Source organism: Asterias rubens, chromosome 2 (assembly GCF_902459465.1).
Source record: "Asterias rubens chromosome 2, eAstRub1.3, whole genome shotgun sequence".
NCBI lineage: Eukaryota > Metazoa > Echinodermata > Asteroidea > Forcipulatida > Asteriidae > Asterias > Asterias rubens.
Window position 1 is genome coordinate 6262591 of NC_047063.1, and position 26930 is coordinate 6289520.

The window sequence follows — 26930 nt, forward strand, 5'->3', positions numbered from 1 at the left end:
CTTTCATTAATATCTCGCAACTTTGAAGATACACCAAGTGAGATACACCAAGTGAGAAGACTAGTCTTTGACAATTACCAATAGTGTCCAGTGTCTTTAATGTCCTATGAAAGTCTCAGGAAATAAACTTAAATGCACATTTCCTGCTAGATAAATACATATCTCCACTTTTGTTTTTACATAGTTGACACTTTCTGAAGCAGATAAAAACTGAACAAATTCAATTTATTTTTAGAGCATTTTGTTGGATCGACGTTAAACCAATGTTGGTATGAGAGAGATTGGCTGTTGCCAGCTTGGTGTTTATACAGTTATATCCCTTTGTGGGAGTTCCCTTGATGGGAAGATCATTCCAACAAACAAACAAACAAACAAATGGTTAGTTACAGGATCAATGCTCGAAGCAAATATTGCGTTCTACTCAATTATTACTAAATATTTGCCCTTCACCGACACAGCTATTTAAAAACATTACATTCTTTATGAATTTTTCTAAATGAATTTCAATTAGTAAATGTATATTGTCCCCAAACCAAAATGGAAGAAACTTTAAATAAATAGTGAACTTGCGGGTACAACCATGCGTAAACTTCTTTTGAGGGAGTGTCGACTCTGAAAAGAGCCGGTGTGGTCATGGCGTTTCAAATAGTATACTCGTTTTCAGGAGAAATAGTTTCTTCCTATGTATCCACACCATGCAAAGCCTCAATCAAACAATATGGAAGCGACTGATCCCATCGACAAACTTAACTGTCTCAGACAATTAAAATAAAACTGTGAAATTGATGTACATAAATTAAGAAACACATGCAGTGAGCTACAACCAATACCAAACATTCAAGCATTTCAATTTGAAGACCTGTATTTCAACACAAGCTAAAAAAACAAATGAACTTAAGGATTATTGATGTAATGCTAAGCATCTTCCTAAAGTGTTTAAAAAAGAGAGAACAAAAATTGTATTAAAATTGTATTAAGTTAAAGCCGATTCCACCTTCAGACCTACAAGAATTGCTGTATCAGTTTATTACATGTATTTACAAACTATATCCTTCAAAATGTTTAAACACGCCCTTATTAGATAAAAAAAAAAACCAATGAATTCAAAATAAAATCGATTGAAAATATTTTTGACTGAGTGAGGGTGCTTTCCGCAGTGAAATTGCTTGCATCACATTCTATATTGACTGCCTGTATGTTACTTTCTTGTATCAATGGCCAAATAGATAATATTGACAAAACCAATGAAAAAACAGTTGATTTGTTTGATGTGCATCATATAAATTCAATCACGCTCTCACAAGGTCATAATAACTGCGAATTCATCACTTTTTAAACTCCCAATCGCAAAACCACAAAATGATTGAAGTTGAACAATCTAGAGCCATGTCCATACCCCATACATGTATATGGAACACAACAAGGTGCACAGTATTGATGAACTGTGTTAATATTAACAAGTGAGAAAAAAAAACCTGCTTACCAACCAAAAGGACCAACGTGGTTTGAATGCAAAAAATAGGTAATAGCCTAATGCGTTACGACCCTAGCAAAGTCCTCCTCGGAGGCTTACTGACAACACAACAAACAAGAACAGGTCACTAAGTGAAACAAAAGCAGTGAAGTGGAAACACATGAATGGAGAGAGGGAGAGTCAGAAAGCCCCCAGAAAGCGAGGGCTTTGCTCTTTTTTTTAAAGACTCTGCTTGGAGAAAGACTCTGCTAGGGTCGAAACATCAGGCCATTAACTATTGTTTTTATAAAAGCAAGTAACGCACTCCCCCCTTTCAAAATGGCCGACTACTCCACTATTAATCTAGTAGGCCTAGGGCCTGTAATATTTGAACACAACTATAATACAAGTGCAATAAGTGATATTCACATTCGGTTATCATGCATTTATTCAAATGACTTGTGCTGAGCACCCTCCATAGTTGTCTCTGATATTCTGTTAAAGGAGCAAACCATCTGTGATGAGTTCCCAGTCCGACATGAAGCCACTAGTGTAGTGACGAAATGTCAATGAACAATTTGTGAGTTTTTTCTCCATTTTTCATCCATAAATTGGAATTGGTAAAGTGAACATCTTCACTGAAGTGAGTATGCCTTATTCTTGTTCTGAGTGTATTGTTCTCAGGTCATGCCCTCATAGTTTGGGCGTGAGAACAGTGAACTTTGGTCAAGAACACAGCGCTCCAACTCAACCAATAAGTACAGATATTAACAATACATTTCATCCTCGCTGAGTCTTGAATTGTGACAGCCGGCCATTTCAAAACCCAAATACATTTCTATAATTTTATGTCTATAGCTGGTAATAATTTTGGGAAAAGTCAGTTTTCTTTGTTCGACACAAAATTAGTAAAAAATTTACCCAGTTATTTTCCCATGTAGGTTTATACCTTGATACCTCTAAGTTTCTGTTAGACTAATCATTGCACCATACATACATTAGAAAAGGCACATTGATTTTGTGTGCAAACTCTTCCATTATTTGATATTACACCCCTCACACACCAACAGAATTGCACAAAAATATAATCATTAGATTCAGTGAATAAGTAAAGGTTATCCATGGGGTAATGTGGTAATCCACTAACCTACCGAAGCGGCCTCAACCTTTAGGCAACTAGTTTGATATTTACTTTCAAAAATAGGCCACCAAGTTTCTTTAGCATATTAGAAAGAGAAAAGGCACAAATTGTTTACTTGTTAAAAAAAAAAAAAAAAAACATTATAAATTTACGGCCAATAGTAATGCAACAGTGTTACTTTGTTTTGCATTTAATTTAACCAGAACTGACCATTTTAGCTTCAACATTGATAAATAAGTCCAAACTCACGATGATGATCATGAGTCTATTGTAAGTGGTGGGTAGCGGTTTTATGAGTCTTGAGTAGCGATAGATATCTTGGAGTTGCTCAATGAGTACTACATGTTGTGTTGATAACACCCTGAGTTCCTCTGAGTGTTTTGAGTATTGATGAATACCAGATATTAACAATACGTTTGAGTTTCTCACTGGGCCTTGACAGATACCTTATTTTAACGAGTCTTGAGTTTTGAGTTGTACCTAGTGCAGTGAGCGTTGGAAGGCACTCATCCACTCATCTCATCTTGCAGAGCAGAACGACTACTCAATATAAAACCAGCTACTCGAGCATTTCCTGTTGAGAAATCAAGCAAAATGGATGTTATTGCATACTTCGTTATTTTTTAGTGCGAAATTTAAAGACCTGCTTGAACGAACATGTCAAGTCGTGAACGTTGCTGAAAATGTTTTCAATGAATAAGGAAATCAAGTCATTCGATTATAAATAGGTTTTAATTGTGTAAAAAAAAATCATTTTGAATGCCCTTATCCAGAGCTTTTCTGAGAGATTTGCAAATCCCCTTTACGTAATCACTCTCAAAACATCATATTTAAGAGCTCCAATTTGCAAAGCCACTTTGTTGCAGCGTGGAGGTACAGCAAAGTAAACTCCCAGACATGACGTCAGCAGCATTGTCCTTTGACTTGCGCCGTCAACGGTAGAAGTGTTTTTAGTTGTTCAAAACCTTTATGTTGGGGCCTAATTTCTTAATCGATAATTACTAAAAATTCAGAAGTGTACACATATCAAAATTACATTAAAATGGTTAACAAGTGCATTATAAACATGTTAAAATACCATTTCCGGTGAAAACAATCCGCCCAGGTAGCTGTTTAAGATCGTTATTTTGTGCCTGCAGCTCAAAATGTACGCAATGCATCCTTCAAGTTGTGTCCTCTTGTAACAGCTGCCTGTTTTCAGAGGTAATTTAGCCAGTCCCAGCGACCTTGATAATTCTTCAGAGACCACAAGGTTTGACCATGGACCAGGTAACATAGTGACTGGCTTCTAAGTTCTATGTTGCATTAGATTGCCTGGCCGCTCAAGTCTACGCTCAGCATCCGACACTACTCGCCTCATGGAACCTAACTCAATCACATTTTGCTCCTCACACCTGGAACTCTCCACCTCAATTTGGAAATCTGACTCTCTTCAAACATTTAAGAAGTGTATAAAACATTCTCTATATCCTATTTAATGCGCTGCGTTCTTGACGTAGTGGCGCTATAAAAATGCCCTGTGTGTATGTACAGTATGTATGTATGTAATGAAGTTAATATGAGTTTGTTCGTACCTCATCTGATGAGTCATGGAATGTAGGTTGAGTTTCTAAATCAATAATCTTGTCCAGGGCATCTCCTTGACTGAGCTGAGAGTAGCGATACGACTCCAAGCTGTGGAAGTAAATAAATTGAATCAAATGTTTTCGATTTGAATTGAAACAGTTCATTCACAATTAAAAAATGTATTCATGGGCAGAGGCGGAATTAACACATCTGTTCTTGTACACATTTAATACAAATGTTTTTTTGTTTTTTTTATTAACGGGGGAAGTAAAAATAGCAAATCAAAATTGCACTTTGTAAACCCTTATAAGGTGCTAAATAATTGGGTCTCAGAATTCATCACTGCAATAACCTATATTTAAGCGCCTTGGGTACCTTGTTTGGTGCTATATAAGATGTATAAGACTTCAATATTATTATTATTATTATAAACAAGACAAGGTGATACCGCAGAATGTCAAGAAGTGAAATGTTTGTGATCAACTGTGAAACTTACTTTTGTTTATGGCAGGGCAGCTTATTATGTCTGTGTAGAAGAAAGAGCAGACCTCCGGAGAACAGAACAAGAACCAGTAGAATCATCACAATGGCTGCTGTCTTAGGTGCACCCTCCTGATTGGTGGAAAAATGGATTAATTATCAGATATTTTATCAGTTCAACATCCATTTAATATAAATGTTCGTGAGATTTGGCATTAAACTGTTTCCATCTTGTTAAACTATTTCTGTGACGCCACTCTATTGGTGAAAGTTTAGATTTTTTTCACGAATCTACACTTTGTTACGAATCTACAGTTGAGTGTAGATTCATGACAAACTTTAGAAAATAGTTCAACTTGAAAGTTACTGTCTTTTCAAATTAAAAGATAGCATGAAGTGCAACCAAAACACAGCTGAAAATATGTTATTACTTTAGTGAAACCATTTATCGTTAGCTGAGCAAACTGATGTTGATATTTAAAAAATGTGACCAATTGTCGTTTGACAACGTACGCTAGTGTTGTAACTATTGAGAAATCCAATTCATTGAAACTGTTATATAACCAATGGGGGGAATAGTTGAAGTCAGAGAATAAACTCTAAAGTGTAGATTCGTGAATACAATGTACTCGTCTTCGGCTCATACATTCCATTCACGAATCTACACTTTCTCGTCCATTCTCCTTAACCGAACTTTCTAGCATTTGTCTTATTCTTCATGTTCTTAGGAAACCACTAAACTATTCCTTAGTTATCTTACCTGGTTAGCTGAACTAACGTTTTTACATTTCTCTTGAAGTTTATTAAAGCTCCGCTCTGGCTCAAAGCCGTAGACACACACATCGCCAGGAATCTTACGATACCTACCACAAATAGAAACCAAAAAATTGCAAATAACTTGTATTGAAATTCTAGTGTAGTTAAATACTTTAGACGCCCTTCGGTGTGAAAAGCGCTATATAAAAAAAAATTGTTATTTTTATTATTGTATTATTAATTGTACTGCATTAGAGACACTGGACACTATTGTTAATTGTCAAAGACCAGTCTTCTCACTTGGTGTATCTCAACATATGTGGAAGTGTCGTGGCCGAGCGGTTAAGAGCACCGAATTCAAACTCTGGTGTTTCTGATCAGCAGAGTGTGGGTTCGAATCCCCAGCCGTGACACTTGTGTCCTTAAGCAAGACACTTAACAAATGCTTCGTCCTTCGGATGGGACGTAAAGCCGTTGGTCTCATGTTTTGTGTAACGCATGTACAAGAACCCAGTGCACTTATCGAAAAGAGCAGGGGTTCGACCCGGTGTTCCTGGCTGTGGCTGCTGGATGCGCCATAGCACCTTGTAAACCCTTAGAAGGTGCTAAATAATTGGGTCTCAGAATTCATCACTGCAATAACCTATCTTTCTGAAAGTTTGTATATATGCTTGGCGCCTTGAGTACCTTGTTTGGTACATACTTGCGCTATATAAGACTTCGATATTTTTATATTTTTAATAACCAGCTCTGTTTCACATTAATCTCAGGTATTACAAGCAAACTATCTTACCCCCATGTAGTGATTTGCTCCTCCACTCCATTTATGCAGATATCAAGGTTTGAAGGATCTATACCAGGGCTGACTTCACATTCATCACTGGCAATGTCACGACTGAACCCAAAGTCACTACATATCAACAAAACATACAAGTAATTAGTGTCAATTATGTGTTCTGGTAATGGATATATGTAGACGCATTGCACAATGCACATCGCATTTGCACGCGCGTTTCTTTGGGGTTCAAAACATGCACAAAAGGATGTTACATGTGTTTACACGCGCAATGGTTCGTAAACATGTGGACTATCCTTTTGTGCACATTTTGACCCCCAAAATTGTGAACAGGAGATATGCGTGTGTGCGCCTGCGCGTTGTGCCGTTGTTCTATACATTAATAAGGGAATCAATGTGTGGTGAAGAGGTTTTCAACTAGTGGTTTAATCCCAACGAGGCCTGGTTCTTGATAATTTTACCGAGACGAAGTCAAGGTAAATTATAAAGAACCAGGCCTCGGGGGGGTTTAAACCACTAGTTGAAAACCGATTCAACACACTTTATGGGAAATACTCATTTATATAGTGATTTAGTTCGCCTAGGCTGCCGTGTAATTTTTGTATAACATTTTTCTGTTGAATGAATGAATGAATGAATGAATGAATGAATGAATGCTAGTTACCATTCATAGTCATCTTTATTGCAGAGACACGGCTCAGAGCGCTTGGGTGTGTTTTGATGAGAATAGCTCAGACGACATCTTGAATCTGGCTTCACTCTCTCAAAGGTTTCTTTCAATCCAAGAAGGCAGCCTTTTTGGTTATTGGACTCATGGGGAACCCATTCTATCAAGTTTGATGCTTTACCTGCAAAAAGATAAGGATTGTGAGGAAATCAAAAACTTTGGTAACAGTGCATTATTCTTTAGTTGCAGAAAGACACACAAATAAACAGAATATAGATTACATGTAATACTTTAAAATAGGTTGGTACTGAGATGTTAATGATATCTGATACAACTGATCGGTTGTGACATTTGTGTCCTTGAGCAAGATACTAACTATAATTGCTTCTCTTCACCCAGGAGTATAAATGGGTACCTGCGAGGGTAGAGGTTGATATTGTAAATGAAAAAACATTCGGAGCGCCACGGCAGCTCAGGGCTGTATACTCCCTATTGGGAGCTGAGAAAGATTAAAGGAATGTTATTGACCCAATGACCAGGGCACAAATGTAAAGCACATTGATACGGTTATTGTAAAATGCGCTATATAAAAATTTGTTACTATTATTATTATTATTACTGATGACTTTATCATCTTAAAGGCACTGGACACTAATGGTTACTTAAAATAGTTGTTAGCACACAAAAAACTTACTTGGTAACAAGCAATGGGGAGCTGTTGATAGTATAAAACATTGTGAGAAACGGCTCCCTCTGAAATAGCGTAGTATTCAAGTAAGAAGTAATTTTCCACTAATTTGATTTAGAGACCTCAGAATTAGATTTTGAGGTCCCGAAATCCAGCATCTGAAAGCACACAACTTCGTGTGACAAGGCTGTTTTTTCTCCCATACATGTAATTATCTCGCAACTTCGACGACCAATTGAGTTCAAATTTTCACAGGTTTGTTATTTGGTGCATATGTTGAGATACACTAAGTGAGAAGACTGGTCATTGACAATTACCAATAGTGTCCACTGTCTTTAATTACCATAGCTTACAATATCTGATCTTGTGCCTAGATATCACAGTTTACGGGGTACTTAATGTTAATTAACTATTACAGGAGCAAAGCTTTGTTTAGGTCAGGAATCCATGTCCTTCATGCATTGTGCCTAATACATAGTGCACAATCCTTCTAGATAACGCAGAATGCGATACAGATTATGAAACTACATGTATGTGCTTTGCTTGGCATGTATTTTCATCTATAAGAAATTGTATCAGGAATACATTCGCTACAATTCCAATTTTTGAGGATAAATAGGTTACCAGTAGGCTATATTTCTGACTGACAGTGGGCATTTGGTGTGAGTTATTCTATTGACCCCTTGCACGCGCGTCACACGCGGCGACTGATGCCACGCTCACCATGTTGGTGGGCAGTTAGGTTTACATGTATTATCGTCGCGTCGCCTAAAATGTGCACTTCACTGCATAAAACAGCATAGAGTTATATATGAAAACGCACCGTGAAATTGCCCACCAGTATGGCGCGCACATTCAACATTTTTCTGATGATGACATCAGGTGAGTTGGGTCAATACATGTACTTACATTCTGTTGTTAATATAGCACTAAAATCCACAGTGATTACTCTCCATTTGCGATCTTGAGGTCCGAATCCCCAGATGCTGATGTTAAGTGACTTGGCGCTTGGTTCGGGTAGTAGTCCAGTGATGGTCAATGGTTCAGAATAAAACTCATATTCATTCCAACAATGACCCTCATCATAAGAAAACCTACAAGATAACAAATAACATAAGTGATGTTTGAAGCTTTGAATAAGGGAATAAGAGTGGTGAGGTTATATACATGTAGTTGGTTTGCAGTAAGCTTGGGCGATATCGATTTATTTTATTCACGATATATAGCCGACATTATATCGCGATATTCGATATAATCGCGATTAATTAAATTTGACATCATCAGTCTTCAAACTCCAAGTGAAAGTTGTAGAAGAGACAGTCATAGCATAAGAGAGGTGTTCTAATGACCTATTCTTCTGGTTTTACTCCAAACCTATGGGGTGCAAGATGTCTCAGCTAGCAAATACATCGCTATATTTAATCGATATCGCGATATATCGCAAGTATCGCGATATAATCGCGATATATCGATATTTCGATTAAAACCAAATCCATCCGATATCGCAATCGTTTCCAAATTAATATCGCGATATTCGATAATATCATGATATCGCCCAAGCTTAGTTTGCAGTAACACCATGTGCGTATCTACTTGCCAGGTAAAGTTGTTCTTTAGAGAACAGTCTTTCTTTATTCTACTACTGCGGAGTAGATTGTTCGGGTGTTCGGGTGTAAAAAAGAAAATAGGCTGGGACTACTACATGTACTTTAGCTTATGGATCGTAATTAACTGTACCTACGTGGAGTCAGTTCTTAAATTGGTCTCAACGTTTCGACTAGCTTGCTCTAGTCATCATCAGGAGACTGACGATGACCTCACCATGCAATGCCTCAAATCCTATATAGTGGTGCTGCTCATTTAAAACCTTGCAGGGTTGTGGCTGTGTGAGAGAGATCTTTTATCGCATATGGCCAAGACTCTGCAAGGTTTTAATAGAACGTTCAAGACCGAGTCGTCACCCTTTTATTCCCATTCATAAATGCCCTTAGCAAAAAAAAGTTGGAAAATCTATTAAAAATTTGTTGTAAATTTCCAGTTCTTATCACGATCTCATGCTCCGTTTCGTATTAAGTTATAATAGTTTGTGAATTCCATACAAAATTAAACAAATTTTCAAAAAGATAACCCTATTTAAATATTGTTTTACTTTGTTCAACATGTTCAAGAATTTTCTGTGAACCTTTAATGTTAAAAAAAAAAAACATAAACCATCTTCAGTTTAATAAAAAATGACCGGACAAATTAATGTTATGTTGCAATAACCATTTTCTTACTTGATAGTGTTTGTAGAATCCTTTTCAGCAGGTATAGCAAGTAGCAGGCCTCCATGGTTGGTTATTGTGTAATGATGGGGTCCCACTAAAGCTCTAGTCCAATTATAACCCCCATCGTTGGATACAAATACATCTGGTGCATGGGTCTCCAAAGAATCAGCTACGTTTCCTGTAAACAACCAATAAACAGTAACTAATAATAATAATAACTAGTTCTTACATTGTGCATTTTACCTCAATGTGCTTTACATTAGTGCCCTGGTCATTGGGCCAATAAAATTCTTTTAATCTTTCTCAGCTCCCTGGCATGCCTGGGTAGTATACAACCAGAGCTGTCGGGCGCTCAGAAGGCTTATTCAAACACAATATCAACCTCTACCCTCGCAGTTACCCATTTATACCCCTGGGTGAATAGTATACACATAATGAATGTTTATGAGTGCAATGGTGCAAATATGTTCATGAGTTGAAAGATGGAATGTTCTATTCAACGAGGCGGAGCCGAGTTGAATGGAACATTCCAGCTTTCAACGAATGAACATATTCGCACCATTGCACGAATGAAAAACATTCATTATTTGTTTTATATAACATCCAAGTAGATCTTTGTCATTTTGATTGAAAGATACAACTTTCAAAACAAACAAAGCGTAGGCCTCCAATTTTTAATTGTAGAAGACGAATGCTAGTAATTTTACTTATATGCCTTGCTGCGTTACCGAAGACAACGCGCACGCAGTGATGTTTTTACTCAGCTTTTTCGTTCCATCCGAAAAGTACCATTGCACGCTGGCAGCGTGCAATGGTACTTTTCGGATGGAACGAAAAAGCACGGTGAGTGACTCAGCGTGCAATGGTACTTTTATTTGCTATCACGTGACGGACAATCCTCCAATCAAATGGAAAGGATCTGCTTGGGTGTTATATAAAAGCAATTATAGTAAAGTATCTTGCTCAAGGACACAAGTGTCACGACCGGGATTCAAAGCCACAATCAGATGACTTAACCAGCAGAACTTGAATTTGATTGCTCTTAAAGGCAGTGGACACTATTGGTAATTACTCAAAATAATTATTAGCACAAAACCTTTCTTGGTAACTAGTAATTGGGAGAGGTTGATAGTATAAAACATTGTGAGAAACGGCTCCCTCTGAAGTAATGTAGTTTTCGAGAACGGAGTAATTGTCCAAGAATTTGATTTTGAGACCTCAGATTTAGAATTTGAGGTCTCGAAATCAAGCAACTTCGAGTGACAAGGGTGTTTTTTTCTATCAATATTATCTTGTAACTTCGATGACCGATTGAGCTCAAATTTTCACAGGTTAGTTATTTTATGCATAGGTTGAGATATAACAACTGTGAAGACTAGTCTTTGACAATTACCAATAGTGTCCTGTGTCTTTAACTGCCTGGCCATGACACCCTAGTTAAAATGTCAGCATTCAAACTTCCTCTAGCTACCAGGATAGCTCGGTGATCTAGCAATATGCAAAGGTTGTGGGTTCGAATCCCAACTGAGTGATTTGCCTGTGGAATTTTCACAGAACTCAGGAAAGTACTGAGTAAACAGTGGTTAATATACGTCGGTGTAGGGTAAAAGCAAATTATGTTCTTTATCCCCGATGCAAAACTAAAATCTATTAGATTGGCAGCTTACCATGAGCTAGTATGAGTCCAGTTGCATTAGGCTGGCTGAGTGGAGCAGACGGAGCATTCACTCCTTTGAACTGACTGTAGTGATTATGAATCTGGAGATTACAAGACTGTAAAGAAAAATAACAACATGTAAGCCATCAACTTAAAATACTAACAACTCAAATACAACATAAATTAAACTAAAACTACAAATTAGCTAGTTGGTTTAGTTTTCTATCCCCTTCCCCTATACTTTTGAAAACTGGTCCCCCTCCCTCCTTTTTGTTTTAGGTCAAACATATTTAACGAATAAGCAGAGAATTTTTGCTTGTGCTCCTGCGTACTCCATGTTATAAACTAGGCATTAGTCGCTTGCACAGCTAGCGCAGATATTCGGCACTTGCACAGTAAACGGAAAATTCGGCGGTAAGCAGAGCCATGGAATTGGGCCTTGGTCTAAAACAGCACCAGCTATGGCTTTAAAAGATGTTTAATACCGGGTAAAGATGGTCATATGACACCTTACAATCAAGGACTGCCTAAACTGTCGGGGAGGGGGGTATGTAGAAATAATAAATAACAAACTAAATAGATACATTTTAAATATTTTTTACAAAAACAAAATGATTAAGCAGCATGAGCTCACCGTAGCAGAATCTTTACACTTGGAACCTTTGGGAGCCTTGACTGGTTGCCACACCCCACCTCGGTCAAACGTAATGACTGTATGTACACTCTGGTCGGTACTCTCTACTTGACTAGCTAGGTAAACACCACGAACTGACGTCACTCGGTAAAAATCAGTAATTGTAGAACCTTCAGGGAACTAAACAAAACAAGAAATACAACAGTTAATCTTATATAGGATTTGAGGCATTGCATGATGAGATTATTTGGTTCGCAGTAACACCATGTGTGTATCTACTTGCCAGGTAGAGTTTGTTCTTAGAGAAATGTCTTGCTTAATTCTACTCCCGCGGAGTAGATGTTCGGGGGTTCGGGAGACTTCTCAGTTCTAAAAAAAACTGTCCTGCTTTTTTAACTATTACCGGGCGGATGGTAAAGAAAATAGGCTGGGACTACTTTAGCTTATAGGATCGTAGTTAACTGTACTACCGCGGCGTCAGTTCTTACATTGGTCTCAACGTTTCGACTAGCTTGCTCTAGTCATTGTCAGGAGACTGAAGAGGTAAGAGAAGAGTGGGCTTAATCTTGTTGCTACTGGTTTGCAAAACTTTGTATTAAACATATTGGTGTAAATACGATTTGTAAAATGGGTCAAAATGGATCATACTCTATAATAGGGGGTATCTTCAGGCTTTTGTCATCTCGTTTAAACATCTGCACCATGACGGAGGTGGAATAATCTTTGAATATATACATTTTTTTCCCCTGATTTTATCAATGTTGGGAACACCCTTTAAATGAAATGGTCACAATGAATGCGTTCTTGCTTACACAGAGCTATGGGGACTTTGACACGATGAAACAAGGTCCCCAAAACCCCTATTCTTTGTTAAACTGGATCCCCACAATAAGATTCTTTAAAAAAAGGAATAATAGAACACCAATAGCGAGTCCCATGAACTCTGTGTACAAAACTTTTAGTGTGATGACATACATACAAATAATGGAATACAGAAATGATGTGCAATCGTACAAATTGTCTATAGACCGCATTGAATATGAAGTCACCGTTCAAATATATGCCCTACAACACTGTGAGCATGTGCGTGGGTGTGTGCGTGTATGTGCCGTAGAAATAAAACCAGGAATGCTGCGTGCTGTGTACATTGATGTACACGTTTGGACACGCACGCGGTTATTCAATATGGTCTATAGATTGATTGTACATGTAGTTGTGTAAAAGGCTTCCTACCAGATGTTGTTCCAGTGAGACTGAAAAAACAATCCCATCTGCATCAGATGTGTAGAGAGTTCCAGCACCAGTATCTATAGGAGATATTCCAATATTAATTATCAAGGTGTTAACAATAACAATATAGGACAGGTAGATGTCAAACAAATCTCGATGACAAATTTTTATTAGATTTTTGCTGGTCTGTATTTCTATGAATGGTACACAGTTCTTCAGATGCACTAAAGACATGCCAATGCAACCCACTGAGTGCTCTGTGGTGTACATAAGTGGCTGGTTAAATATCATGGTTTCTCCGACACCCAATCTCAAACGAGGTAAATTAACGGCGGGTTAAACAAAAACTTGTCCCGGACGGTACCTGCTGGTTCAAACTACAAAGCTGGTCATATTAACTCCATGGTTAAAGGCAAGTTGGTCTTTAGAACCGTTCGATCGTTTTAACCCTAAATAAATGTAGATGTACAGTATACTATAAAACTAACCTGTACAAATTTAAAGGAACACATTGCCTTGGATAGGTAGAGTTGGTCTTTGAAAAGCGTTTGTAACCGTTTGTTAAAAAATGCATATGGGTAGAAAGATGTTGTAAAAGTAGAATACAATGATCCACACAAACATGCTTCTAAATTGCATAGTTTTCCATTTACCTCGTCGACTAACACGGTCGGCCATTTATGGGAGTCAAATGTTTGACTCCCATAAATGGCCGACCGTGTTAGTTTGCACAGTAAAAGGAAAACCCCGCAATTTGAGGCAAATTTGTGTGGATCATTGTATTCTACTTTTGAAACATCTTTCCAACCATATGCATTTTTATAAAAAACGGTTACAAACGCTTTTCAAAGACCAACTCGACCGATCCAAGGCAACGTGTTCCTTTAATTTAAAAAGGTCACGTTTTTCACATGTCGCCAAAAACCTGTGCATAAAAACTGACATCTTTTTACGTAACCACATTCCTTTGACAGTTGGAAGTGAAATGTTTCTTAAAATGCTTTATACTATTGAAAGCTGCTGTAGGCTTCTAACCCAAAGTTTTGATTGTCATTATTTTAAAGAGTGATAACCAACATGACCAAACTTACCTCCCTCGTTGTCCACATGCATAAATACCATGCCTTCATTCATGTCCAACACAGAAAAGAACTACAGAATAAATGCATAGAGAAGTGTTAGTTATGTGAACATGCTAGTTAGAGCCCTTTAGGAATATCCAAACTGTAGGTTTCTAATCTTGTCAACTTCATTCCAAGCCAATAATGAAACAAATCTCACACAAAAACCATCGCCCTAAGCCCACCCGTCCTTAACCCCATCACCCCAAACCCACCCGCCCTAAACCCCATCGCCCTAAACCCAACTGACCTAAAGCCCTTAAAACCCTAAGCCGGACTGCCCAAACCCAATGGCCATAAACCCCAACTGACTTACCCGTTCATTGTTAACTACAGGTAGTTGTGTTGTGTTCCATGTACTGCCATCATCCTTAGACACATACAGCAGTCTACTGTTATCACCACCACCCTAAACCCACCCGCCCTAAACCCCAACGCCCTAGACCCCACCGCCCTAATACCGACAGACTTACCCTAGCATTGTTAACTATAGGTAGTTGTGTTGGGTTCCATGTACTGCCATCATCCTTAGACACATACAGCAGTCTACTGTTATCACCACCGCCCTAAACCCCATTGCCCTAGACCCCACCGCCCTAATACAGACAGACTTACCCTATCATTGTTAACTATAGGTAGTTGTGTTGGGTTCCATGTACTGCCATCATCCTTAGACACATACAGCAGTCTACTGTTATCACCACCGCCCTAAACCCCATTGCCCTAGACCCCACCGCCCTAATACAGACAGACTTACCCTATCATTGTTAACTATAGGTAGTTGTGTTGGGTTCCATGTACTGCCATCATCCTTAGACACATACAGCAGTCTACTGTTATCACCCTGTGGATTGAATACATGGTCAATGTTACAGATCTGCAGGATTTGAAACTTTGCATGGTGGAAGTAAGAGAGATCTGCGGTAATATGCCATGTGAATATCTCTTTTGGGTAGTGTTGGTTCTGAAAACCGCCGATTCTTTTCAAAACCAACACTACTCTAAAGAGATATTCACATGGCATTACCGCAAACCTCTCCCTGATGTTATAGATCTAGTGATCTGTAAAATAAAAGGCTCCACTTACTCTATTTGATGAAGAAGAACTGAGTGAGTTGTGTCAAGTGTAAACTAACTACTTCTGTTGATTAGTATACAAATACTGACTGCTTCCAGTGCTATGATTAGTTATAATAACCGTATTTATAACGCACCTTTTTCAAAAGGATGCAAAGCGCCAGGTATTTACTGCAAAGTTTGAATGATTAGACCTAACCCTTAGCACCATGTAATGGTTTACTAGGTGCTGTGGCGCAATATGCTGCCAATCCAGCCAGGAACACCGGCGTGAACCCCTTTTTGTTCGATAAGTGCACTGGGCTCTTTTATGTGCGTCCACAACACACAGGACCAACGGCTTTACGCCCCATCAGAAGGACGAAGCAATGGTTAAGTGTCATGACTGGGACTCGAACCAACACTCTGCTGAGATCCCACATCCGACACTTTGTTATGACATCAGTCAACCTGGATCAATACAGTGTTATTTGTGTTCTGATTGGGAAGTGCTTATTAATGCACAGATCTACGCTTAGAATTCAATAAATAACAATGACTATCCAAATACAAATATCTGACCTGCAACCCATCCATTGCTGCAAACACAAATTTTCCCTGCACTCCAAAGCTGTAAATGTCATCCTTTATTTCTGAAGATAAAAAAATAGTATTTAAAATAAGAATTTAGAAAGTAACATTACGTTAATGGATTATCTATATCGCATATTCTTTTCTTGAAAATCAATTTTTTTTTTATGACACTTACTTTTGAAAGACTTGCCATAGTCTGTTGACCTCAACATCGTGTATGAAGGAGATTCTAACAAAGAAAAAACAAAGAAATCATTCATTATTGGACAGTGTCTTATAACGCAATACTTTTGTATGTCTAGAAACAGTTTCAGAATGTTCCTTATGGTTGGGTCAGTTCACCAGTAAACCAAATTTGACCCTAGGCGTTCCAATGTGTAGCATGCCCAGGTAGGCACTTACTGTCTGACTGTGCCAATATTTTTTCTCCCATACAAAGAGGGATAAGAGGTACTGGAACTCATGCTCCAAATTGTTCTTTTTGTGCACACACAAGGATTAGCAGAGTACAATGGGAGACTTTGAGGCGCTAGGTGGCAGCAGACTTACCAGGTAAATTTCCATTGCTGACGTAGTTCTGAGCATGCGCACATTACCAAGAACAATGGATTTTACCTGGTAAGTCTGCTGCCACCAAGCGTCCCAAAAGTCCCCCATTGTTTAACATTGTTTGGCAAGGCCCAGGTTCCATCATACCATGGCCGATATTGGCATGATATTTGGCCCTAGAAAAAAAGTAGGAACATTTTATCTAAAACAAAAGCTGATGAACATGTACACATACACATGTACAGTGGGTGCATTAAATTAGCTTCCCTGGGCGACCCCGCGGTGCTCATTCGTGTGAGCCCCTAACAAGAGCTAATCAAACGACCACTAACCCTCTCGTGGTGACGTTATGCACCTGGGGCCAGCCCCAAGTGACCCACTGCACAAGCAGGGCACTTGGGGCTGACCCGGGTGAGCCCCTGAATGACGTCAAAGCTATTCGAACATACCGTGGGCAGACTGGGGTTGACCCAGGGAAGCTAATCGAATGCTAACCCTTTATCTAACTGTAGGTTTTGATGAGTTTTTCAGGCTATTTAATAACAATTTCCCTGATTTTTTCCGATGAAAAAACCCAATCTGATATCAGATTAAAGAAAGAGGGATATCATGCCTGAATAATTCCAAAATTCTCATTATTTTAATTCAGTCTTCTCACCTGTTATTCCAAACTTACCATCATTCTGTTTCTCTGCATTGTCCAATGTTGCAACAAACAGAGTGCCTGGTTCCATGTCTACTGTTCCCCATGAGTAAATCATCACATTCTTTCGTACTGATGTCCAACTTTTACCAAAGTCATCAGAAATCCAAACCGAAAACTGGAGAAAATGATGTACAGATTTATATTACAGTAAATTGTAATCCAAGTGCTATGCAACACACAGTAAAGATACGACTGAATAATACTAGAGTTCCGACTCTAGCACGTATTGATACATCTGTATAGTATACTGCCCTAGTAGAGTTTTTACTTTCAACCACAAAGTTATACGTAAAAAGTATGATTAATTAAAGTAGAATAACCAGGACACTTTGATACAAATGGAACAGTTATTACTCACAACTGGGAAACATGAATATCAATTATAAGCACAATAATCATCAAATATTGTATTGTATTTATTGACCAAACCCACAACGGACGAGCCGCCAGTTACACGAAAGGATGTCACAATTAAAAATATTCATATAGCCTATATAAAATAATATGTACAAAGTTAACAATTCATATAAAAACTAATTCAATCAGCATGATGATGCAGACACCTAGGTGTAGCCCTATAGACCCCTTGCAATTTGCACAGCGTACTCACATGTGCCTATCCTTGGTGTCATTTTGGGTGTTAAAATTGTATACAAACATGCACAAAAGAGAGTTGACACGCAAAATTACGTGCATTGTTTGTAGGCCCGTTCTCTATTGTGTAAGAAATCAATAGCTCCCCTTGCATAACGTGAAACGCTACAGGTACATGTACGCTGAGGTCACGCGCATGTATTTACACACAGAGAACAGCTATTGTCCAATGATCTGCCTCCTTTTTGAGAGTGTGACGTCGAATGCAATGGGTCTATAGCCAGATAGCTGTAGCAGCCAATTTGGACAAAGCCTAAGCAAGGATTGAGTGATTATTGAGGGTAGTAACTCACCTCTTGATATGGCGAATGTGCCAATAGCTTATTGGGGTCTGTAGCATGGAATATGATAGCTCCATCTAAGTAGAATGAAGCAACCTTTTTCTGGAATGTTTGTCCACCATCTTCTGTGATGTACAAGCGAGTCTGAGTCTGCGCCATATCCTCCATGTACGATACTAGAATAATCTACAAATAAATTAGAAAATGTAGCAAATTTTCTCATCATGTTATTCAATTATGTTATATTATACAGTGAGGCTATTAACTGCTCAAGTGAACCTTAACGACAGTGGACACTATTGGTAATTATTCAAAATAACTATTAGCTAACAACCTTACTTGGTAACGAGTAATAGGGAGAGGTTGATAGTATAAAACATTGTGAGAAACGGCCCCTCTGAAGTGGAGTAGATTTGGAAGAAGAACAAATTTTCCACAAATTTGTTTTTGAGACCTCAGAATTAGATTTTGAGGTCTCAAAATCAAGCATCTGAAAGCACATAACTTCAGGTGACAAGGGTGTTTTTTCTTTTATTATTATCTCGCAACTTTGATGACTGATTGAGCTCCAATTTTCACAGGTTTGTTATTTTATGTATATGTTGAGATACACAAAGTGAGAAGACACGTCTTTGACAATTACCAATAGTGTCCAGTGTCTTTAACTGCTCAACTTCATTATGAGATTACATGAAGTCTTAGAGTAATAAGAAGAGGAAATCAGCTGATCTGAGAAAAAGTTGCATGCCTGTAGACCATCAAGATTGCCCGGTAGCTAGAGGCAGTTCAAATCCTAAAGGTCCTGGGTTCCAATCCCATCCGAGTAATATGCCTGTGATTTTTTTTCACAGAGCTCAGGAAAGTACTGATTATACAGTGCTAACAAACGTGGGTGTTGATGGCTAAAACAAAAGATAATATTCTGTTTCCCTTAGATACAAATTTGTATCTATTAAGTCTTAGAGTTTTTTTACTCTTCTATAAATTCAAACCTATACATGAATGACTCACTTAAAAAAATGTACTAAAATACCCGCTTATGAATTCAGCACAGGCCCAAATGACCAAGACACAATTTCATGGCTCTGCTTACCGCTGAATACTGCGCTTACGATCACCATTACTGTGCAATCGTCGAACTTCTGCCCTAGCTGTGTAAGCGTAGAATGACATAAAGAAATAAGGTGGTTTCACTAGTGTGGAACTACTTACTTTCTGGGGGTCGAGAGAACTCTTAAAGATTCCATTGGAAGATCTTATAATGGCTCCGTCTATCAGATCATTGATGCTATGGAAGGTTACACCAAAGTCTTTACTGCAATACAATGAAAATAATAACATCTTAATTACAAGTATTAATTAGCACTGCATCTTGTGTATCACTCACATCTCAGCTCACACTGCACAAATTTAAACAAAAAACTTTTTCCAAAGGAAATAATATTGCTTTGTCCTCAACTACATGTAGGTCTTCTTGATCTTAAATGTCTTATCATCTCCTGAAATTACAACACATCAAAACACTAAGACCATGAAGACAACCAACTTTAAGGGTCTGGGTACTTATTGTAGAGCACAAAACACAATGTCCACAGATTTGCATTAAACTTACACAGTTTGAAGATAATGATGGTAGAAAGCTAACCTTCAAATATTACTTGCTGAGGTGCTGTAGTTTTTGTGAAATGAGTAAAACAATGTCAAGGAAATAATGTTTTTCTCAATGAGACGAAGAATTATTTTTGTGACTTGTTTTGCTCATTTCTAAAAGACTACAGCACCTCAGCATGTAATATATTCTGGGAAGCTGTCTACCATCATTATCTTCAAACCGTGTACGTTTAATGTAAATCTGTGGACATTGTGTTTTGTGCCCTACAAAAAGTACCCAGACCCTTTAAATTGTATTACATTCTGAATAAAACAATACTGAAAGAATGGATACCAACAGCATGCATGTGTTTAAGTAAGTACAGAGATTCAAAATAATGGAATAACTTATAAGGAGAGAAAACAGTTAGCCAACCTTATCCACAGCTTGGACTGGGCTGCAAAAAATCCATACTCCATTGTAGTTAGGGCCAATAGCTCCTGTTACACATCAATATAAGAACATTGCATTGTCAGACAACTTGCATTCCTATTTAAGCTGTGAGAAACTTGTAAAAACCCAAGAACATTAAAAACCCAAGAACATTAAAAACCCAAGAAAGAACAACCTTCTTTGAAACCAGGTCATTATTTGACAAACACCCAACTGTATGCCTGATGGACAGACAAACACACAATTGTATGCCTGATGGACAAACACACAATTGTATGCCTGATGGACAAACAAACAATTGTATACCTGATGGACATACACAAAACTGTATGCATGATGGACAAACAAACACACAACTGTATGCCTGATGGACAAACACACAACTCAATGCCTGATTGACAAACAAACAACTGTATGCCTGATGGACAAACAAATACACAACTGTATGCCTGATGGACAAACACACAACTGTATGCATGATGGACAAACAAACAACTGTATGCCTGATAGACAAACAAACACACAACTGTATGCCTGATGGACAAACAAACACACAACTGTATGCCTGATGGACAAACACACAACTGTATGCATGATGGACAAACAAACAACTGTATGCCTGATGGACAAACAAACACACAACTGTATGCCTGATGGACAAACAAACACACAACTGTATGCCTGATGGACAGAAAAACACACAACTGTATGCCTGATGGACAAACAAACACACAACTGTATGCCTGATGGACAAACACACAACTGTATGCATGATGGACAAACAAACAACTGTATGCCTGATGGACAAACAAACACACAACTGTATGCCTGATGGACAAACAAACACACAACTGTATGCCTGATGGACAGAAAAACACACAACTGTATGCCTGATGGACAGACAAACACACAACTGTATGCCTGATGGACAGACAAACAAACAACTGTATGCCTGATGGACAAACACACAACTGTATGCCTGATGGACAGACAAACACACAACTGTATGCCTGATGGACAAACAAACACACAACTGTATGCCTGATGGACAGACAAACACACAACTGTATGCCTGATGGACAGACAAACAAACAACTGTATAGGCCTACCTGATGGACAGACAAACACACAACTGTATGCCTGATGGACAGACAAACACACAACTGTATGCCTGATGGACAAACACACAACTGTATGCCTGATGGAAAGACAAACACACAACTGTATGCCTGATGGACAGACAAACACACGGCCGTGACAACAAGAACAAGAACACAAATAGTAAATCCAGAGTGACAAAACACCAGGAAATGGCTCAGAGATGGCATCAAACGATAGCAGGCGCCATTAGGAAAACTTGATTTCTTTCATCACACGTAAAACTTGTCCCTGGTTTGTAACTCCTGCAGTGTTGATCAATAGCAAGAACCTAACGTCTTACACTTAGACTACCAATGTAAGCTTACATGTACGCCATACCTTGCCATCAGTTCCAGTCCATATCATTGCCAAGTTGAAGTTACTGTCATTAAACTGATACTGCAAACAAACAAACAGAACAAAAAATTAGCATCTTTACCCCACTTAAAGACACTGGACACTATTGGTAATTGTCAAAGACCAGTCTTCTCACTTGGTGTATCTCAACATGCATAAAATAACAAACCTGTGAAAATTTGAGCTCAATTGGTCGTCGGAGTTGCGAGATAACTATGAAAGAAAAACACCCTTGTCGCACGAAATTGTGTGCCTTCAGATGCTTGACTTCGGGACTTTAAATTCTAAACTTGAGGTCTCAAAATCAAATTCGTGGAAAATTAATTCTTTCTCGAAAACGACATCACTTCAGAGGTAGCCGTTTCTCACAATGTTTTATATAATCATTCTCTCCCCAATGATTGCTACAAAGTGAGGTTTTATGCTCATAATTATTTTGAGTAATTACCAATAGTATCCACTGCCTTTAATAAACTATAAATAAATCTACAACTACATGTTTCTTTTCCAATGCTGTGCAGTTTATTTTTATAGTGTAGCAAGTACAATGGAAATTATGAGTGGGTTTTTATTCTTGATCAACCCCAAGTTGGTAAAACCACAGAGCAATGCACTAGTTAATTGCTCCATAGCAATAAGCCTCTTTGAGGTATGGCGGACAACACTGTAAAGTTGTGGTTGTGCGTATTGACCATAAAAAAAGAACGTATGTTATTCAGTGAAGTGCGCATTTTAGGCGACGCAGCGTTTACACGTAAACCTAATGACCACCAACATGGTGAGCGTGGCATCAGTCGCGGCAATTGACGTGCGCGTATCACGTCCGCCATACCTCAAAAAGGCTTATACAAACCCTTACAGCATGGGGCTACTAAGGGCTCTACCGCTCTATGCTTGACCTGAATTCATGGCTGTACATTGTTATAGTAATTTGGATTGAACAGAGAAAAGTTGACAAGAGCGAGACTTGAACCTGTGACCCCAAACAAAGATATTGAACAAATAGGGCGACCGCTCACATAGATACCTCAGTCAGTGGGTAGAGCACCAGTACGTAATCTGGAAGTTGCAGTTGAAGTCCCACTCTAGTAATTTTTCTTTTTTCAACCCAAATTTTTAAAATAATTACCCAGCCAGTTTCATTTGTGGTTTATTACTTGACATTTTGATCAAACTCCAGTTTCCTCTTCTTGAACAGGCGCAAGTCAACCACTTCCTTTGTTCATAGAGATTCAAATTACATTTTGAGTTAATAACAATTCTTTTCCTGTTTTGTTTAATGTTTCGTTTCCTTTTCTAAACTTGCCAAAATGAAAGGGTGAACTGAAATCACGAGTGTCCAACTTGAGGGCTGAGATGCATTTTTACAATGCAACAACTGTAAACTGTAAACCAGTCAGTGCTGGAATAATTATAACAATACTACATGGGCCCCAATCATTTTTTTTAATTTGACGTTTTGCACACCCGAGGGGCGTCTCAAAGCGCTTTCAACAGTGTTACCTGTTAAACCCATCTCACATGTCTCAGCCCCCTTGGGTGGGTACAGCCTGTGCAGCCAATATGCCCTACTGCTAAGCTAAATTAGTCACAAGAACCATTTCTGCCCTCAAGAGTCACAGGTACCAATACTCCGGGGCATGCTGGGTGGAGAAGCAATTTTTATTTAATTAAGTGTCACGACCGGGACTTGAACCCCACACTTGATCCTAACCCTACAATGTAAGCCTGCCCTACTATCAGTCGGTCCTACTTCTTGCCGTCAACTCGCCGACTTGCCGTCAACTCGCCGTCAACTAATTTTCATGCCATCAACTCATTAAATTTACATGAAAAATCCATAAAAAGGGGCACGGAAGTGTTAAGTCTAGGCTAAACTACATATTTCTCATTGTTTCTCATTGTTTTTCGGTATAAAAATTCATTCACAAAAACGACTTTGTGTTGATAAAAAAAAAGTTCCAATCATTGACATCTTGGGCCAAGACTAATCCATATGAAAAAGCGGCGACGGTTTTGCTGCTTCGAGATAATTTTTTCACGAGTAAAAAACTCAATTTTTTTTCCGAAATATGGCCTAAAACTAACGCGAATTCTCTTTGAGCTGATACTTTACAGTTCTATGCTTCTTTTGTGGATTTTAAATGTATATTGGAGGAGTTGACGTGGAGTTGACGGCGCAAGTGAGTTGATGGCGAGTTGACGGCAAGTAGTAGGACCCCTATCAGTGTTTATCACAACCTAGTTCTAGTTTCTGCCAGTGCCCACAGCACTACATCAGCACTATAGCTCTCACACGGTCAACCCTTCAGGGAGCTAGACTGACGGCGTAGGTCTACCTCAAGCCCGGTTCATACTTCCTGCTGAATGCGATTTGAATTTTGACGTCACAATTTCGCAACAAATAATTTGCAACAGTTGACTTGTGCTCAAGTCCCGTGAAACATTTGCTGCAAAAATAGCCATGTGACGTCAAAAGTCGCAAGAGGAAGTATATTCGCAGGTAGTATGAACCAACCAAGGCCTACTTCTAGAACTATGAGGTTGATCGTTCCGCTATCGTCTTGTGGAGACTTTAGCAGAATGAACCCATTGTTCTAGTACTAGGCTAGGAGTAATAAACCAGGCTCACTCATCACTCACACTACACTACTCTCATCTCATACTCCATCTCCACAATTGGTTAAGTCAGCAAAATATCATGCCGGATACATCAACGCTAACTCACTAGTCAGTACCGGTGTGGAGGTTTCGGTCTTCTGCTGTGTTCAGTTTTCCGGGTGACGTAGCCGGACATTTCAGTAGTTGTTCGAACGGTTTTAGCTTTCCGGCGTGTTCAGTTTTCCGGGTGACGTAGCCAGCAAAAAAATACCGCCGCGAGTACCCTGCGAGTACTGTAGTTCAGTGAAATAAAAATAACTAAATAACTAAATAAATAAAATAAAAAACGGTAATAAATAAATTTAATAAACTAAACCAGAATAAAACAAAAAATCTTCTGATTCTCTGACGCTCCTTCGGTATATGTACCACTGGTTAAATACAGGATAATTTGCTTGGTCTTCACACCAAATTCTCTCATACGATCCATGCGTTCGCCGCTCGTTGTACCCGTGGATGCCGCCATGACAGCTACCGGAGAGTAACACGGATGACTCAATACGGCACTAAAAATTGACTACTTTCATTTGCTGTGCGCAGGCATCACATGACGAAATGTTACCGTATTTGGTCATTCGGAAAACTGAACACAGCGGAAAGTTGAAACCGCCACACCAGGTAGGTACATGCAAGTAAACATCAAATAAAGCTCGGCCTATCATTTTTATAATTTTTTTATATCAATCATTCATTTATTTTTGATTTAGTTAGATTAGTGTTTAGCCTTACAACTTGAGTATGTTTTTTAAGCTGTGCTTGAGCATCATTGATGAGACACAAAGAATCTGTTGACGAAGATGTGCCTCCTCCTCCTAGGTCGACGTCCCTGGGAACTCTTCTTCTTTCACGTCCCTCAACGTTTGTTTTCACTTTCTCATCAGCAGAGTCAAATTGCCCTTGGGCTTGGTGGACTTCATCCGCTGCATTTATTGCATGTATTCGGTCCCGAATTCCTTGATTCCATTCAAACACAGAGCTGGAGCAAGTGACAATCAGCATAAATACTACGAAAACTGTACTCCGATTTATCTTAGGAAACGCCATAATTCATTGACTTGTTTTGAGTAGATGACGATGTTCTGCCTGGCTGGATTTTTAGTGTAACATCTCCATATATCACCGTACCTGGTCACGTATTCAACAACAGAGGGCGCTGTGTAGACAAAGCAGCAGCAGATTTATGAGTGCGCAACCAGACTGAAGTGAGCACCAAATTTTGGCCCAACACCAAATTTGGTGATGGCAAAAAAATTTGGTGCTAGCACCAAATTTCGATATAACTGTCAACGACCGTCATTACCCGTCGAAGACAGTGCGGAAGGATTGTACACGCGTAAGGTATGGGTAGATTCAAAGCCAAGAGTTCCATCTTAATTAGCAAAAATTATTAATTTTTATTTCATAAATCTATTCCTCATACCTCTGGCTATATCAGATTAGCGCCCCAGAGTGTTAAGTCTGCTAAATTAGCTCAGCCCAACTAAATTAATCAGGGAAGATTTTACGAATTTGTGTACTTTTACGCTATACTTATATAACAAGCGCGTAGGGTATGGGCAATTACAAAGCCAAGAGTTCCATCTTAATTGGAAAATATTATTAATTTTTATTTCATAAATCTGTTTCTCATACCCCTGGCTATATAAGCCCAGCGCCCCAATGTGTTAAGTCTGCTAATTAGCTCAGCCCAATTAAATTAATCGGGGAAGACTTTACGATTTTTGGTACTTTATACGCTGATACTTAGACAACAAGCGCATAAGGTATGGGCAATTACAAAGCCAAGAGTTCCATGTTAATTGGAAAATATTAATAATTTTTATTTCAGAAATCTGTTCCACATACCGCTGGCTATATGAAATTAGCGCCTAAATGTGTTACGTTGGCTAATTAGCTCAGCCCAATTTGATTGATAAAGGAAGAGTTTACGAAATTTGGTAATGTATGTGCTTTTATGCTAATACATGCGTAGGGTATAATTATGCAAAAACGAAACAAACGAATTCCAGCTAAGTTGGAAAATATTATTCTTATTTAAATCATAAGTCTGTTCCTCATGCCCATGGCTAAATGCGATCAGCACCCCGACGTGTTATCTTGCCTAATATTAGCTCAGCCCAAACCTTACGCTTGTTCTTTGTATAGCATATATACAGCGTTAAAAGTAGAAAAACTCGTATGTTCTTCCTTGATTAAACTAATTGGGCTGAGCTAATTAGCAGACTTAACAAGTTGGGGCGCTAGTCTGACATAGCCAGAGGTATAAGGAATAGATTTATGAAATACAAATTATTAATATTTTCCAATTAAGATGGAACTCTTGGCTTTGTAATTACCCATACCTTACGTCTTTGTTCTAAGTATATACTGCGTATACAGTACAAAAACTCGTAAAATCTTCCCTTATTAAATTAATTGGGCTGAGCTAATTA

At 38.5% G+C, this 26930-nt stretch overlaps 1 protein-coding gene across 1 annotated transcript; it reads right to left on the reverse strand.

Annotated features, from left to right (window-relative positions):
• Window positions 1-305: 305 nt before the first annotated feature.
• Window positions 306-25590, reverse strand: LOC117306925 (sortilin-like). Its single transcript, XM_033791503.1, has 21 exons — window positions 25228-25590; window positions 21820-21879; window positions 20323-20387; window positions 19509-19611; window positions 18309-18482; window positions 17332-17476; window positions 16282-16335; window positions 16095-16165; window positions 15214-15300; window positions 14427-14487; window positions 13339-13412; window positions 12106-12285; window positions 11482-11587; window positions 9824-9992; window positions 8457-8641; window positions 6857-7040; window positions 6190-6306; window positions 5401-5503; window positions 4657-4772; window positions 4169-4268; window positions 306-3168 (listed from the first exon to the last, which is right to left on the reverse strand). Exons 1-21 carry the CDS (start codon window positions 25540-25542, stop codon window positions 3154-3156), a joined length of 2484 nt encoding a protein of 827 aa, XP_033647394.1. The 5' UTR covers window positions 25543-25590; the 3' UTR covers window positions 306-3153.
• Window positions 25591-26930: the final 1340 nt, after the last annotated feature.